The sequence below is a fragment of the Hyposmocoma kahamanoa genome, unplaced genomic scaffold, assembly GCF_003589595.1.
Source record: "Hyposmocoma kahamanoa isolate Upper Pololo Valley unplaced genomic scaffold, ASM358959v1 192, whole genome shotgun sequence".
Lineage (NCBI taxonomy): Eukaryota > Metazoa > Arthropoda > Insecta > Lepidoptera > Cosmopterigidae > Hyposmocoma > Hyposmocoma kahamanoa.
Genome location: NW_020653719.1, coordinates 7,307,274 through 7,322,610, shown reverse-complemented (window position 1 = coordinate 7,322,610; position 15,337 = coordinate 7,307,274). Strand labels below are relative to the sequence as shown.

The window sequence follows — 15,337 nt, the reverse complement described above, 5'->3', positions numbered from 1 at the left end:
TAAAAGCAATTAAACCAAAAACCTTAAAACTTCATTAAGTAAAACGTAAGGGACAGTATTATAGTTACAGACATGGGATTTGTCAACTTATGTCTCAGAGTGGCGGGCGCAGTGGCCGTGCCCCTCAAATTTTTGCGATTTAAAGCTCTGAGTGGCACTGCAACTATTATGGACAGACGTGTAGCTTATCAGGCGCACGACTTGTTCGTTCCATCACTCGATATTATATTTTAAAAAATATCTTCTTTTAGAAATCCAGGTAAAATTTTAAATATACACTCAGCCACACTTTAAGTTTTACAAAGTGTTGCAAAAAAGTCTGATTTTATTTAAGCCAATTTTTATACTAATGATAACTAGAACTGAATCAAAATAAATTCGTGACAAACAAATTTATTTAGATGATTTTCCGTACAAAATATGTCCGGCAAATCATCAAAGCGAATTCAAATTTTTGCCGTACTACTTAATACGGTTCATTTTGCATGTGTCGAGCGACAGGGGTACGGGCTTTATTTCATAATTTTTTTTACAAACTAAATCATTGCCATTTGAAAAATGTATCGTACACATAAGTGTTCTATTTAGTTGAGTTCATATAAGAAAGAAATCATTTGTATATGTAAAGTACTTATTGCATACAACGGTTTTCGTGTAAAATTTCCAGGTAAGTTTGTGTTTTGTTTTCTATCTTGAAAGTTTTTCGAAATCGTGTTTTCATACCGTATAGTAATCAGTGTGGATATACTTATGGGATATACACTCAATTTTACTAATTTTTTTCCAAAGTAATTGATATAAGCGAATCAACCATAGCCATTTGAGGTTATATAGACTCTTATGCTTCAAATAAACGTTATGTAAATGACGTAAGGAACAATTTTCTACAAGAATTTTGGCATATACAACCAGAGGCGAAGTACCTATAAAAAAGTCACCATTTGTAAGCCAGCTACTCGTCGAGACCAATTAGCTTAAACACGATAGTTCTACTGTAAGTAAAAGCTGGTGAAATTACAGGCACATGTGTCTTGTCAACTGTCTCAGGGTGACAGACGCAGTGGTAGTGCCCCTCAGATCTTTGCAATTCAAAGCTCTGAGTGGCACTGTAACGTTACAAAAACAAAGAAGTAGTTGAGGTGTTGGGTAGTCGGCAAATTATCCTAGTTGCAGCATCAGATCAAAATTACCATATTATTGCAGCCATAAGTCCACAGCGGTAACCTATCACAAACTCGAATTTCTTTTTACCGAATTTCATTACTCCGAAAACGGTGCGACTTTTTTTCATTAGTGCTATGACAGTTTTGATATAAATTTGCAACACAGAAATGTCTTACAGCAGAAGTATTGTTTGTCCGAAAACCTACTATTAGAACAATTATTACACATACGTATTCTATGGGCAGAAGTTTGTTTGGTCTAATCATGTTTGTATACTGTCTGTTTTCCATACAATTTAGATTGCTGAAAATTCGTTTCGACAACATTATTATTCTTAGATAAAATTGTACCGCCACACAATTTTACCATACAGTTCCGAAATTCTGGACTCCAAATCCACTTAGGTAATTTTCGTCATACCATTGTGCTATGTGTTTGCTGTCATCTGAAGTGTAATTTAAAAACAATGGTCTTAAGTATTCAATAAATAACTTATAACTGAATCGAGGAGAGTACCAGAACCGAATTTGTTTGCATTTCCTAGCTAGGTCGACCCCTCCTGTGGGTTTAGATTAGGTTAGTATATGAAAATGCAGCACGATCCGAACGAGTGAAGCGAGCGACTACAACTCGATCAATTAACATGCATCTCGTTTACCATATTTTCCAAAGATGCGAGGTGCTTTAATTTGACGAGTTGTATTGTGCGTAACGTTCTAATACTTTTAATATCTGTAATAAGAAATAATATAACAAAAATGTATCATGGATGTCGTTTTTTTACAAAATAAAAATATTCAATTCGATAGATACATTAGTCAAATGGTTTCTTGGGGAAATAAAAATCGAGAAAAGAATAACTTGTCAATATGTCAAAATAGTGAAACATTAAATGGTGTAATGAAAAAAACCGTAACTTGTTTTCGGACAAATGAAACAAAATCTATTCAACAAAAGTCTAAAGGTTTTAGGAGAAACAAAATTCTGTAAATCATGTTTTTAGCTTGTGATAGGTAACACTAACGTCTAATATCGTCCAATGATATCGCCATCTCGGAGGTCCCGGTTTCGATTCCTAGCCCGGTCAGTATAGAAACTAACTTTTCTATATTGTCTGAGTGTTTGTGGTTCCGTCGTTGTTTCCGATTTCCGATATGAAACCAAATGACAGGACGAACAAATCATACTTGATGTTAAATCGCAAAGTTCTGAAGGACATTGCCACTCTGACTGCCTGTCACCCTGAGACATAAGTTGAGAAGTCTCCGTGTGTCTGTACTTTCTCCTGCACCCTTACCCTTCAAAACCGAAACACAGTAATGCTCACATTACTGATTGGCTGCAGATACAGGTAAGGTAAGGCAGTACTTCCCTGGACGAACACTTTCACAAGGAGCTACTAAAAGTAGCTCTAGTTACTTACTTTGGGATCAGTGCAACGTAAGTGACAGTGCTTATATTTATTTATATAAATCGCTTCAGTATTTTCTGTGGCTCTTGTGAAAAGGGCTACAACAACTTTACAAGGACACGCGAAAAACAGTTAAAACTGATTATGATATTAAGCGTTAAATGTTTTTCGCGTTTCCTTGTAAAGTTGGCTTTTTTTACTTGTACCCCTTTTCACTACAAACTACTAATTCCGACTGCAAAAGTGCAAACAGCACAGCAAATTAGTAGTCACGCCAGGGCAGTGCAGTGGTACTATAAGCGTCTAATTTGAAACCGCCCTTATTTAGGGAAGGTACTTTACCTATCTCTTTTTCTAGTTATAACTATAACAGCTACCCTTTCTAGCCTGTACGTTCCTGCTAAGTATCGAGACACAAAACTCTCGAAACGGCGCAATGCGAATTCGCAACGCAATTACAATGCGACGCCAATTGCTGCAATGCGATTTCGTGCGATAAAGGCATCTCACTGCCACGATTCGGGTAACCATTCCTTCGACTATCGTCAACCGTACCAGAGAACTAATAAGTAACGAGAACGGACACTCTCCGCCCCTCCCTAGCTTAAGATACCGCACCACGCCCTGCACATTGCCGGTCACATTGACTGAACGACAACAAGGCTGCCGGCGAGCCGTTTTCACGCGAAGACGGCTTTGATATTTGAATATAGTTTTCATTTATTCATTACGAAACTTGTACGTTAATATGTAACATCATTTTACGTTACTATTTATAATAGTCGTGAATTGTGCTGTGTACGGCTGTTTAGCATCATTTTCCGAAAGATGAAACGAAGTAGGTAAGTAAAATAACTTACGTCTGAGACTCATTCAGTTATTGTTTTTTTTATTTATTTACCGCAGAGTAATATATGTATGTATAAAAAATACAGATTTATTAGATCAATATAAAGAGGCGCCATGACTTCGTGAGCTAGTAGACAAGGATTCTCGGATTTTCAATTCATATTGCCGATAAATATTATGTAAGTAGCGAATATACCTAATTATTTACTAAGTAGTGATGATCATCTTGGACACGCAATTTTAAATACCTAGGTTACTTTATTTAAAGTACATGTCCAAAATATAACATTTTAAGTGCTTTTAATATATTTTTTTAATAAATCTTCAATATTACTCTAGTTAGTGAGTTAATGAAAAATATGATATTATATCGATATAAATCATAAAAGACATGTGTAATTATTAGGATTCTGGATTCTATTAATAGAATCATTGATAATAGATTCGCGTTAGCATTTTCGCTATGTTGCCGCTCCGATCACGTAACGTAATAGTGCAAGAAAGTGATGGGTAACCCCGCCACTTCACGCACACATTTGCGCGTGTGCAGATAGCGCCTTGCTGTATGTAGTAGTAGTAGGTAAATAATTTTCGACCGTTCTATGGAGTGTCCGGGGTGTGAACGTATTTTTTAAACTAGGTAGCAACATGGATCATAAAAAGAGTGTTGCACTGCTGTTGTTGATAAGAAAGTATAGGAAGAAAACACAAAGAAGATTATCATCCCAGGAATGGGCGATGCGGAGCAATTCCCAAACTCGCGTAGTGCGAGCTCGTAGATTTCTGCGATGCGACGTCGCACGGCAGTTTTGTGTATCGGCCCTAAGCAAGACCATTTCCAGCACTGATATGTTAAAGTCACCGGTACGATCACACAATTCAATTAAACTGCGAACGGACGCGTAGCTTGCATCCTAAGTAAATACCTCGCCATCTGCCTGGGGTGCCGATCACCGTTCATGGGGATCGATCAAAGATTCACTAAGCATACAAACATAAACGGTAATAGTAGAAAAGTTGGTATAAAACTTCAATATGACAATGGATTGAACATAAAAAATATTTTTTTGCTCTCTACTGTACCTCTACCGTAATTTTGTAGTGTTGACATAGACCGCGCGTTAGACTTGGTCTAATAGTCACATGTGGTCATACGTCAAAAGTATTTTATCACACGATATTCATAAAAATAATAGGAACTACATGAAACAAATGATGTAAAAGACGCCTATCTGCACTAAACCAGATTTTACAGGAGAGAGAATTAATAGAAACCCATAATCCAATGTCAGATACGCGTAATTGTACTATACTCGACGATAACTTTCTTATTTAATGAAACATTAATAAGTCATCGATTAATTTCGTTCGTAGAATCTTTAAGGCTCTCTCATTTGTCAAGTGTAAAACGACCATTTTTTATGCTACAGCTGAGCTGTGTGATCTGTGTTTTTCCTTATATGAAAATTTCAGAATTTATATGCCTTAAGTACCTACTGTACAAATCTGCATGTATGTACCTTCATGAATATCAACCAAAAATATTTTTAATAGACTCTGGGCAGCATAAACGCATCCTACCTATTTGCTATATGCAAAAGTGATAGTTACGTATAAGTTAAAATCCCTTAGTTAGCCCCACATGAAACCCGACACGCACTCCGCCCTTACATCACCGAGTGGGCTCGTTGGGCCAATGACGGGATTATCTTACTTGCTCGTAGCCCGTAGCCTGCACCCTACGGATATCTGAGACAAGATGGCCGCCAAAGTTTTTTATTTATTTCGTCTACTCATGAACACAGTTTTGTATGAAATATTTAAGAAATATAAAACGAAATATATTTTTCTTTACAATCGCTTGAAAAATCGTCTTACTTCACAGCACAAGTAAACCTTTGCGAAAGTGTATTGGTGTAGTACAAATACATTACATTTAACAGTCTTATTATTATCTATTTATTGAGCATTGGCTATAGAGTCATCGGCTTAAAAAGGTAACAAATAATTAAGAAACTAAAAACGTGTAAAACTTATACTAAAAATTAATTCATGTATAAACTATAACTACAAAAACTCGCCATTTTTTGGCACACGGAACTTATGTGTCTGATTCTGAAAGATTTTGAGAAATTCACTAATATTCAGTAACAGTCAAAACAAAAAACGCATCAGAATAGATAATAAGATGCATTTACAATTAAAAAATGGCATGTATTTGTAGTTTCAATTATTTACACGTATTAATTTTTAGTTGAGTCCAATTATTTGTTACCTTTTTATACTGATGACTCTATAGCCAATGTCTCAATAAATAAATAATAGATAATAGATACGTAAAATGAATACATCCTTAAAGCACAAAAATTGGGCTGGTTAGCGACATCTAGTGAGGAGTAGTATAAAACAAGCATCAATCGAAAAGTTATTCTTTCGGTTACTTAGAAGTACTTAGCGTAAAAAAAATATGACGCCAATACATTAAAGAATCGGAAGTGTCAAATATTGATATTTGAAATATAAATTGCATTTCATAGCCTGTGCTAAAGCCACGCTCAGTGACCGACGGCGACGACTGCCCGAAAAAAGTTGCGCACACATTGCTCTGACAAGAGTGGTGGACACACAATCCTATTTGCGGAAGCAATTTCGCGAAATGCCACAATTTATTTAAAAATTACGCCCTTGTTTGTGTTGTAAATATTGACGTGTTTGGTTTATGATAATGGCAACTCTGACAGGTAGGACGTTCAACGACTAGCGACAATATTATTTGCCCGTACACATATTATTTAATATTTACCGTCGCAATGTAAAGTTTACAATATAATATTTGTTAAGTATGCTCCTCTTTTGAAAGTTTGTGTTTACTATTTACTACATGTGGTTTATAATCAAAGGTAAATTTGAAGTTTAAACAAGGCGGATTGAGTGGGTGATTTAATATATAAGTTTACTAGGCTTACGCTCACACTTAATTTGTGTGTCTATCCTTAACTCCAATGTATGTTTAATCGTTTCAACACATAGTATATTCATATATTTACAAGCGAACTAACAGTTATACTATTATAAGATTTACTTATAAAAATCTGATTACGAAAGTCTGAGACAAGATGCCCGTATTAAAGTTTTAAAAATAAAACCAAATTTAAAGCAATAGTTTATGTATCAAATAACAATAGATTTAATCAGGCCTATTGCGTTCATTAAGGCTGCTTATCATAGTAGGTACCTACTAGTACCTACGATTGTATCAATGACTAACTTTTCTAACATTGTCTTGTTGATCAGACAATCAATTTACAAGTGTTGACTTGCTACAACTGTGCGCTAAACAACCTCGATCGAACGCAAAGTCTAACTGCAAACAATATCATAGTATTTGTACTGAAACAACAAATTTGTAGCCAGCTAACGCCCGTCGAGCCGACACTCGCCGTGTGTGCAGAGACAATATGTAGACTCCACGATCTTAAGCAACGCGACAAAATGAATCTCCGCAACGACTGATACGGCCCAATTCAAACACAGTCAGCGCCATTTTGTTTTGACAAGCGGCTATCTCGACCTCCCTCTGACTACGCCAAACGCGACCTTACCACAGAAAACTTTAAGACTCGAAATCGAACCGAATTGCACCAGGCAGAATGTAGAAACATTGAAAATTAAGGGACGACCAGACACGATTCTGTTTGCCATCTAACGTGGTCCCAGGACGAAGTTACAAATATTTGACGTGTCAATTTTGTGAATGTTGACCGAGAATTGCGGTAATATTCCCGACCCGAACAACCTGGCGGGCACCCTTTAATTAAATGACTAAAATAGTCCAATTGTTAATATATCAACTCAAGACCCAGGATGGACCTTTACATTTTGAAAGCGCTTCTTGTCAAATATCCGACCTTCCTTTAGAAAATTATAAGTAGGATTGCTATCTCTATCAAACAATTTTGTTTTTCCTATAAATAATACAAGCAAAGTTTTAAAATATTGTTTGTGTAGGAATTAACTTGCAACTTAATGATCGTTAAAAGAAACAATAACAGCTCGCCGCGATCCATTGTGCAGACAAAACATTGTTTCAGCTTGTTAGAGAGTATTGCTCGTTACCGCGGCTATTTGTTCTCAAGTGGCAACATCGAAGAGTCTATAAACAAAAAAACACTCCGGCGACTGTTTTCATTGACAACAAAGCGTCGAAACAGCGCTGTGTTAAGAGTGGGTTCGAGCACTCTTACTTTCGCGACATAGGTATCCGAGTAGGGGTACTCTGTTCGGTATTTTCATTGTGTGCTTTTAATTTTGAGTGCGCGAACTAGCTCGCTCTCCCGGGACTCTTGTTTGCAATGGAAATATTTGCTTCCGCTGTATAATTCAGCCGGCCGCCATATTTGCCAAAGAGCAATCATTTTAATATCGTCAGCCAGCACATTAGGGCCGCGCGGGATACTTACTTTGTTGAATGAATTAATTTTTCAGGTTTAATCAGACTTTTTGGATCCTCTTCGAGTTGAAATGTTGAAGGCAATTTTAGATAATTATTTTATGATATAGAATTACGACGTCGTTATTTGCGGTTATTAGGGATAGAAATAAGTAAATAATTATGAAGCTGAGATGTGGACGAATAGTAAATCGAACAGAACAGCCCACAACTGCGCTAAATGTAATTAAATTGATTACAATTGTTTATGGGCACTCATAAAACTTAACGCGTTTTTTCATTATGTAAAAGTTTACACTATAAAAGTAATACACGAAAATGAGTACCTCTAATTTCACTCCTAAGATGACTCTATCCAAACGCATGTCTTTACATTTCACGTTGGTTTTACAAGCACTCTACCCTACTTAAAAATTATTAATGCTACGGCTAATGCCATCTTACGGCAAATAGTTTAACTAAAGTATGTACTTCAGTATGCGCCACATGTTGTGCCATCTTTTGACGTGCCATATTACTAAGTACTTCCACAGCTAAGAAGTTCCTGGCTTTAGCACCCTTTGGCACTTACACCATATAAAAAGAATAAAACTCGTTGATTAATATAAAATATTTATTCAGCAAAGTATCAAATTAATATTCATACATAAAACACAAACTGGCCAGCGTACGTCATACGTCATACCACTAAATTAATGTCATCAACACAATGATCTTATATATGCACTTAACATCAACATAAAACAATAAAATTACTCATAAATGGCACATGGTGCAAATGCCAAATAAGATGATGTACTTATATTTTAAAGTATCTAAGTTTTGTATATAAATTTCATGGACATTACGTCTTACGCCTTTTATTTAAAATATTAAAAGATCATGGTATATCGCTACAAATGTCACCCAGAAAATTTATGTTTAAAAATTACAAACTTCTTGCTGGAGATATTCCTACTCATTTTAACTGAGTAGTCATTAAACTGCATGTATACACATCTTTAACGGTAATGTTGTACTGTAAAAAACATATTTTTATAACACAAAAAATATTATAAATAAACTTATCCTTCCCGTCATAATCTAAAAATAATAAATAAATTCACTCTTAAACTTCAAACGCAAAAAACTTAATTTAAAAAGTATTCTTAATATTAAATGTTATTAGCGGTTATGTTTTATAGAATCAGTATGTTAAAAAAGAAGCAAAAAGAAATGGTCGTAATGTTACAAGTTTATTTAATTTATTAAACTCTAGTGGAAATTCTTGTTTCGCTAATATTACAGGTTTTCCTATATAAAAAGAAAATTATCGGATCTCAAAACTGTCGACATTGTCCTTTCAACTCTCACAGAGTTGAAAGGACAATGTCGACAGTTTTGTCTTTTTGTTTTTTGTCCTTTAAAAGATTCATCTTATTGGAACATGGTCATAATATGTGTAACAATCGCGAAAACCTAAGAACTCCATATTCATCTTATTTTCAAACCTGTTATATAAAATCGATTTAGAAGTAAAAAAGATATACCATATATTAATACATAGTAATCCCATGATTTCCAGATAGTGGCTTTATAAAATTTCCATAATGGGACACTTATATTGTAGCTTACGTTTTACAATAAAACTAAAAACTTAATTGTGCTCTTATAGCACTTACAAATAAAATTCTTATAATAATTTAGCCAAAGCAAGTATTGTGTAAAACATTCTTGATTTTGTAACGGAAAACTTAATCATCAATTTTCCGTTCATCATCATTCATCAAAATTTGCAAGAAGACTGGAAGACAGCCATTAGTGAGTTCAAGTAAAGACACCGGTTATTTAGAAAACTTGCAAAATACGTTTTCACCTCACTAGCTCGGAAAGGCTTTTTTATTAGAAATCTGCGCGCAAAAGCATTTTTTCAACGCTAGAGGCGAAAAGGTTTTTGAAATTCGTAATAAACCATGGACTGTGGTGCACCTAACTTTTTGAAAAAAAACATGATACGTTCAACTACGCGATTTGTCGTACATTATTTATGTAATATAAATCCGTTGGTATATTTTATTCTTATTGTTGATTTTAAATATCGAACGATACCTAATTTTGTTTATTAAATTATTTTTAATGTATGAATGAATAAAACCGATTTGTTATGGTTCAACTGTTTTTCTTTCATCCATTTTCCTCGCATTATACTGAGGTGAAAAACTGTGTGTTTCGCTCGGCAGCAAAGTTGTTTTAAGTCTCGTGGCTTGAAACCCTTGCTGTGCTCAAGATACTATTAGTATCCTTAGCTTGCTCAGGTTTCAACATAAGCACTCGCGTCCAATAACAACTTTGCAGCCTTGCATAACAAATAACTATTTCAAGAAATAAATGAAAACATTTTGTTGCTCCTATTGTAGAGTACAAATAGTTTAGGCGTATTTAATCACATTTTTAATGTCACTAGTGTAGAAACTTAACTTTACATCATGATCGCGGTTTATTCCAAAACGAGCGGGAAATCTTCGACGTCCTCGCACATAGAGTTAAAATTCGCTGCCCATGCTTCTGCCTCCGCGCGCTGCAAACAATTAGTTTATATTTAATTTTTTGCGCATTCAACAGCACATCAAGCTATACACGTTTGTTCGAATATCACATCCAGTGCAACAAAACAAGACCCTACATACAAAGAGGTACCATTACATCTGTCCCCTAATGGGACAGGCAAAGACTACCACCACTTGCTTTGTTCCTGTCATACCGCTTTCGCTTTTCCAACTCTAATTCAATTTTTCATTTTCCTTTGGTCTGGGTACCTATTGACATGATAGGGTCTACTCCCGTGCTCCAGAACAATTACTGCCTGTCTGTATTTTTAATAATTTGTTTGTTCATTTATTATTTTAGAGTATTTTAATGTATCATATTAAGATTGTCTACTGTTACATTTCAACTACAACAATCTCCACCAAATATCTTTCTGCCTGGGTGAAATACAGCGATAATGACAAGAAATAGGCTAGCTAGTATCGCCGTGCTGTCGTATAAGATTGCAAATAATATTTTGATTGTCTATCTACCTACCAAAGAATAGGCAAAAACTTATTTGTGAACTAATATTAAAATCTAAGTAAAGTACAGCATACTGTATATGTTGACAACATTAGAAATATTGACACATATATGTATATTGGTTGCGCAATCCCATGACGCGGGTCTCATCTATGTTATGCCATTTCTGTTAGAATCCTTCACCACCACTATGTTAAATTGTATTCCCATCTGTAGACCCACCCATCTCAAACTGTATAATACACAAAAATTTAAAATGAGGCCGATTGTCACAGTAGTTTTCAATATGTTTGAATGGCACACAAACAAAAAGATTGGTAGGTTTTACTCATCCAATAAATAGAAAACTTGAAACTGAAGGGTTATCAATTTTCTATCTTAAGTTAGCTTACCTCTTTTTTTGTCATTTTCTGTTTCTTACTTCGTTTCTTTCTGGGTTTCTTCTCTTCAACCAAAGGCACCTCAAAGTTGAGGTCATTTAAGTCATCTTCTTCACCGCTAGAGGCCTCAGCCTGTACTATGTTGACACTCTGAGAATCACTGTCAGATGTTGATGGTTGGCGGAATGCTACTTTCTTTGCTTTGCTATAGCTTTTACAATGGGCCTGGAAGAAGACATCGTAACACTTAAATAACAAATTATGGATCTTACAGGTAGCACTGAGTGTTGAGATAGATTATCTCTCCTCCTAACTTTTATAAATGAAATCCCAACTGAAATATTGTCGCACTTTTTTGTTACAGCCTGAAGATATGATAGCTTAACCATAACTATGTTTCAATGTTACTCAATTGTAAGAAATAATGGATAGATCAAGAATAGTGCATATTTTTCAGCTTAAAATAGAATAGGTTTCACCAAGATGGTACAGAATATGCAACAATTAAATAAAAAAGATGTAACTTTACCAATACTCACATTCAAATGACGTGCAAATTCAATATCCTCAAACAAATGCACAGATTGTGAATCTTCATTATCAATTAAATCAATATTAGTTGTCTCTGGGGCTGGTTCATTTTGTAACGCATCCTCATCAGGGAATATTGGAGCATCAGTAGCAGATTTCATCTCTTCATATAATCTGTTTACTCTTTCAGAATCTTTAGGTTTTACTGCCAAAGGCAGTAAAGCACGGGTTGGTCCTTGTTCATTAATCTCTTTTAATACTTCTCTAGCCCTTGGCCTCAGAGCTCTTACTTTCCGAGCATCTATATTTTTATTAGGAGATACATTCTCTTGATCAATCTCACTGTCATCAAAACCAAAGTAATTGTTGTTATCTTGCCTAGGAGTTTTAGCTGGTATTTCAATTAGATCAAAATCATTTTTACGTTTTAAACTTTCACGAGGATTTTGCTTATTCAATGTAGTTGAATTTTCATTCTTGTTTGAAGAGTTTGGTGTATTTTTTGATGTTGCCTTATCTGTTGTAGTTTTCTTAGGTGTAATAACTTGCCTGGTATGTTTTGTCACATTATCAATTACTTTACTAGAATTAGTAGCTTCACTGAAAATACAAGCTGTTGGAGTCTCAGACCTTGGTCTTGGCTTTTTACTAGCACTCTTTTCCACAACTTCTTTTATGAAAGAAATTATACTAGGCTGTACAAGATTAGCAGAACTCTTTTCAACAATCTGAGGCAATGGTTCATTGCTTTGTGGTACCATGTTAGTATAAACATGTTTTTTCTTACTGTCTTCAAAGTTCACAAATGAACATTCAACTGCTGGTGTCATGTTAGGTTTAACATAGGAATTGACATGCCATTTGATAGGAAGACTTTCAAATTCAATCCTCCAAGGGCTGGCTAACGGATGTCTCACAGACATATTCATACTACTACTTGCAACAGGTTGATCATCAAAGAAGCTTAAATTATCTCTCAAATTCAACGGATCATTATTGTATCTAGGACTTGTTTGAGGAGTTGGAGGTTGTACTTGAACTGTAGGGCTTTTTAAACAATTAGGATCCGGAGAATTAACTGGGGAATAATTTAGGTCTTGATGATCTAATGAGATTTCTAAATCTGCAGCAATGTCTTCTATTTGTACTGATTTGTTTCTTTCTGGAAATGTAGGGGCTTCAATTGTAGTTGGTGTGGTTGGTTTACTGGTGACTGTATTTGTTACAGATTCCACGTTTGTGGATATTTGGATAGTCCCATGATTATTGGCCATTACTGAATTAGGATTTATCTCTTGATTAGGTGTTTTTTGTATTTCAACATGTTTCTTAGCAACAGCACTTTTAAGAGCTGACAAAGTTTTAGACAGATTTCGGTCATAATTATGTTTGAATACTACAGTTTTGGGCTTTGACGGCTTTTTCTTAACAACCCTTCGTTTCTTTTTCTTCTGAGGTGGTGGTTCATCATTAGGGTCATATGTAAACTCATAGATATCCTGATTCTTTTTGTCTTGTGATGAGTTTTTGTTTTCAAGCACTCTAAATGAGAAAATTGGTAATACATTTTTAGCACTAAGTGTTTTAGAGGAATTGTTTCTAGAACCATCTAGAGACTTTTTTGTTTTTGTAGTTTTTTGTTTAGTCATAAGGGAAGAGTTTGTTACTTCCACCTTTCTTCCTCTTAATGTTCTGCATTGTGTACCAGGATTATTTGTAGCAATAAGCTTACTAGTTTTCTTGACTAATACATCCTTCTTCAAGTGTGTTTTAGGTTTTTCAGGCTGCAAAGTATTACTACTTTTAGAAGCCTTATCAATCTTCTCATTCCTGATATTTTGGTGCTCATTAGCGTTGGAATTTGCCTTTTTTCTATTTTCAGTCGGTTTAGGGCCAGTTTTCTGCAATTTAGGTGTACTTGCATGCACTGGTTGTACGGGAAGAAACTTACTGGGGCTTATTGAATGGTGTTCGAATTTAGATGGCAATCGGCATATTCTCCGGGGCCTATTAGCCATGAAGCTTATCTCAACTGGGTTCTGTGGCGTCTTAAAAGACATTTCTGCGTTTGAATTAATGTTTACAATGCTCTTTGTAGGTGTATGCGTCTTGTTCATTGTAGATTCAGGAGTAAATGTTTCTTTGTTATTAGACATATTCTTCAAAACATTGTTTTCAACAAATCTATTAGGCAGTCGTCTGTCGCGACGCGGCCGTTCGTTATTCTCTTTACCCGTTTCTGTTGGTTTCTTGGTCACCTTTTTTGAAATTTCGACAGATGCGTTGTCATCTGACGCAGAGTTTGTTTTATCTGCTAACGCCTTCCTCGCAGGCTTTGTGACCTTTCCTAAAACCATAATCTTTGTTTTTTCAACAATTTCGACGTTTTCTTTTAAGCCTTTCGCTGGTTTACTTGCTCTAGTTCGAGGTGGCATGATGCTGAGAGTGAATATGATAAAATCACCATTAGTCCAAAATTCGGTTTACAATTGTTTAACAACACGTTCAACATCCACAGCACTTTTAAAACCAGTAATTTTGTACGTAAATGCCTGACTTCAAGGATTTTTACAATGATTTCATACTTCTTTTTCTTATTTTATATGATATGGCTCCATCGAAACAAATGATTTCATACATAAAAAGCAAAGAACTTCTAGTTTTCGCTCGTTTTTTGATTTTGACAGCTGTTGGCAGGCAGTGTTGCCAGACTTTTGTGAAGTTAATTCGTTAATTAGTTAATTTAGTGAAGAATTTGTGAAATTAAACGGCCGCGTTCACGCTCAAAGACTCGCGTTGACACTCAAACGGGTGCGCACACACCCGACGCGACCATACATCGGCGTGTGAACAAACAAGCTTGTTGTTGTTGGTTGTTGATATTATCGTCTCGTAAATTAAATGACAAAATGGCTTTAATAACTTTTGACAACTCGAGTATTTAAGCTAGCAACACTATTATGGATACTTATTTAATTTATACATTAATTATTTCAACAAGTTAGAATGAAACAGTAGCATATAATGTAGTATTTTGCTATCTTATTAGCACTTTACGACTGCACAATTACTGTTTCTGTGAAAAATCGTGATACAAACAGCATTGCCAATTTGTGGGAAATTCCCCAAATTGCGGGGAATTTGAAAGAATTTCAACTCGATTGGGGATTTGTGATGATTGGCGCTATGTGGGAAAAATGTGGGGATTCTATCATTTTATCATTTTGTTTAATCTATCGATTGCTGATGCATCGCTTATTTGATCGTTGCTGATGAAAACATTGTGATAAACTATATCGATCTGTTTTTCAATCGCATTATTAACAGGCAGGTTCTGAATTGTAAAACTACCAGTCGGTGCATGTTGAGTACGCAGTCCTTTCTCCCGTTTGGGTCGGTCTCAGTATGAAGAAAAACGAAATCAGCTATTGATAAACAAAGCCGAGCAGTTACTACCACACCACTACTTACCACTCGTCAACTTTAAATATTAAATATACG

At 35.2% G+C, this 15,337-nt stretch overlaps 1 protein-coding gene across 1 annotated transcript; it reads right to left on the bottom strand.

Moving 5' to 3' along the window:
* Positions 1 to 9,306: 9,306 nt before the first annotated feature.
* LOC113226543 (protein dalmatian) lies at positions 9,307 to 13,792 on the bottom strand. The gene is made up of 4 exons (XM_026459201.1): positions 13,737 to 13,792; positions 11,845 to 13,498; positions 11,318 to 11,530; positions 9,307 to 10,431 (listed from the first exon to the last, which is right to left on the bottom strand). Exons 2-4 carry the CDS (start codon positions 13,483 to 13,485, stop codon positions 10,351 to 10,353), a joined length of 1,935 nt encoding a protein of 644 aa, XP_026314986.1. The 5' UTR covers positions 13,486 to 13,498; positions 13,737 to 13,792; the 3' UTR covers positions 9,307 to 10,350.
* Positions 13,793 to 15,337: the final 1,545 nt, after the last annotated feature.

Coding starts and splice junctions, on each gene's coding strand:
- LOC113226543 (XM_026459201.1), bottom strand. CDS start 13,485: ATGACTAAACAAAAAACTACAAAAACAAAAAAGTCTCTAGATGGTTCT. Junction 11,531..11,844: donor AATTTGCACGTCATTTGAAT/GTGAGTATTGGT, acceptor GTCTTCTTCCAG/GCCCATTGTAAAAGCTATAG. Junction 10,432..11,317: donor AGAAAATGACAAAAAAAGAG/GTAAGCTAACTT, acceptor AATTGTTTGCAG/CGCGCGGAGGCAGAAGCATG.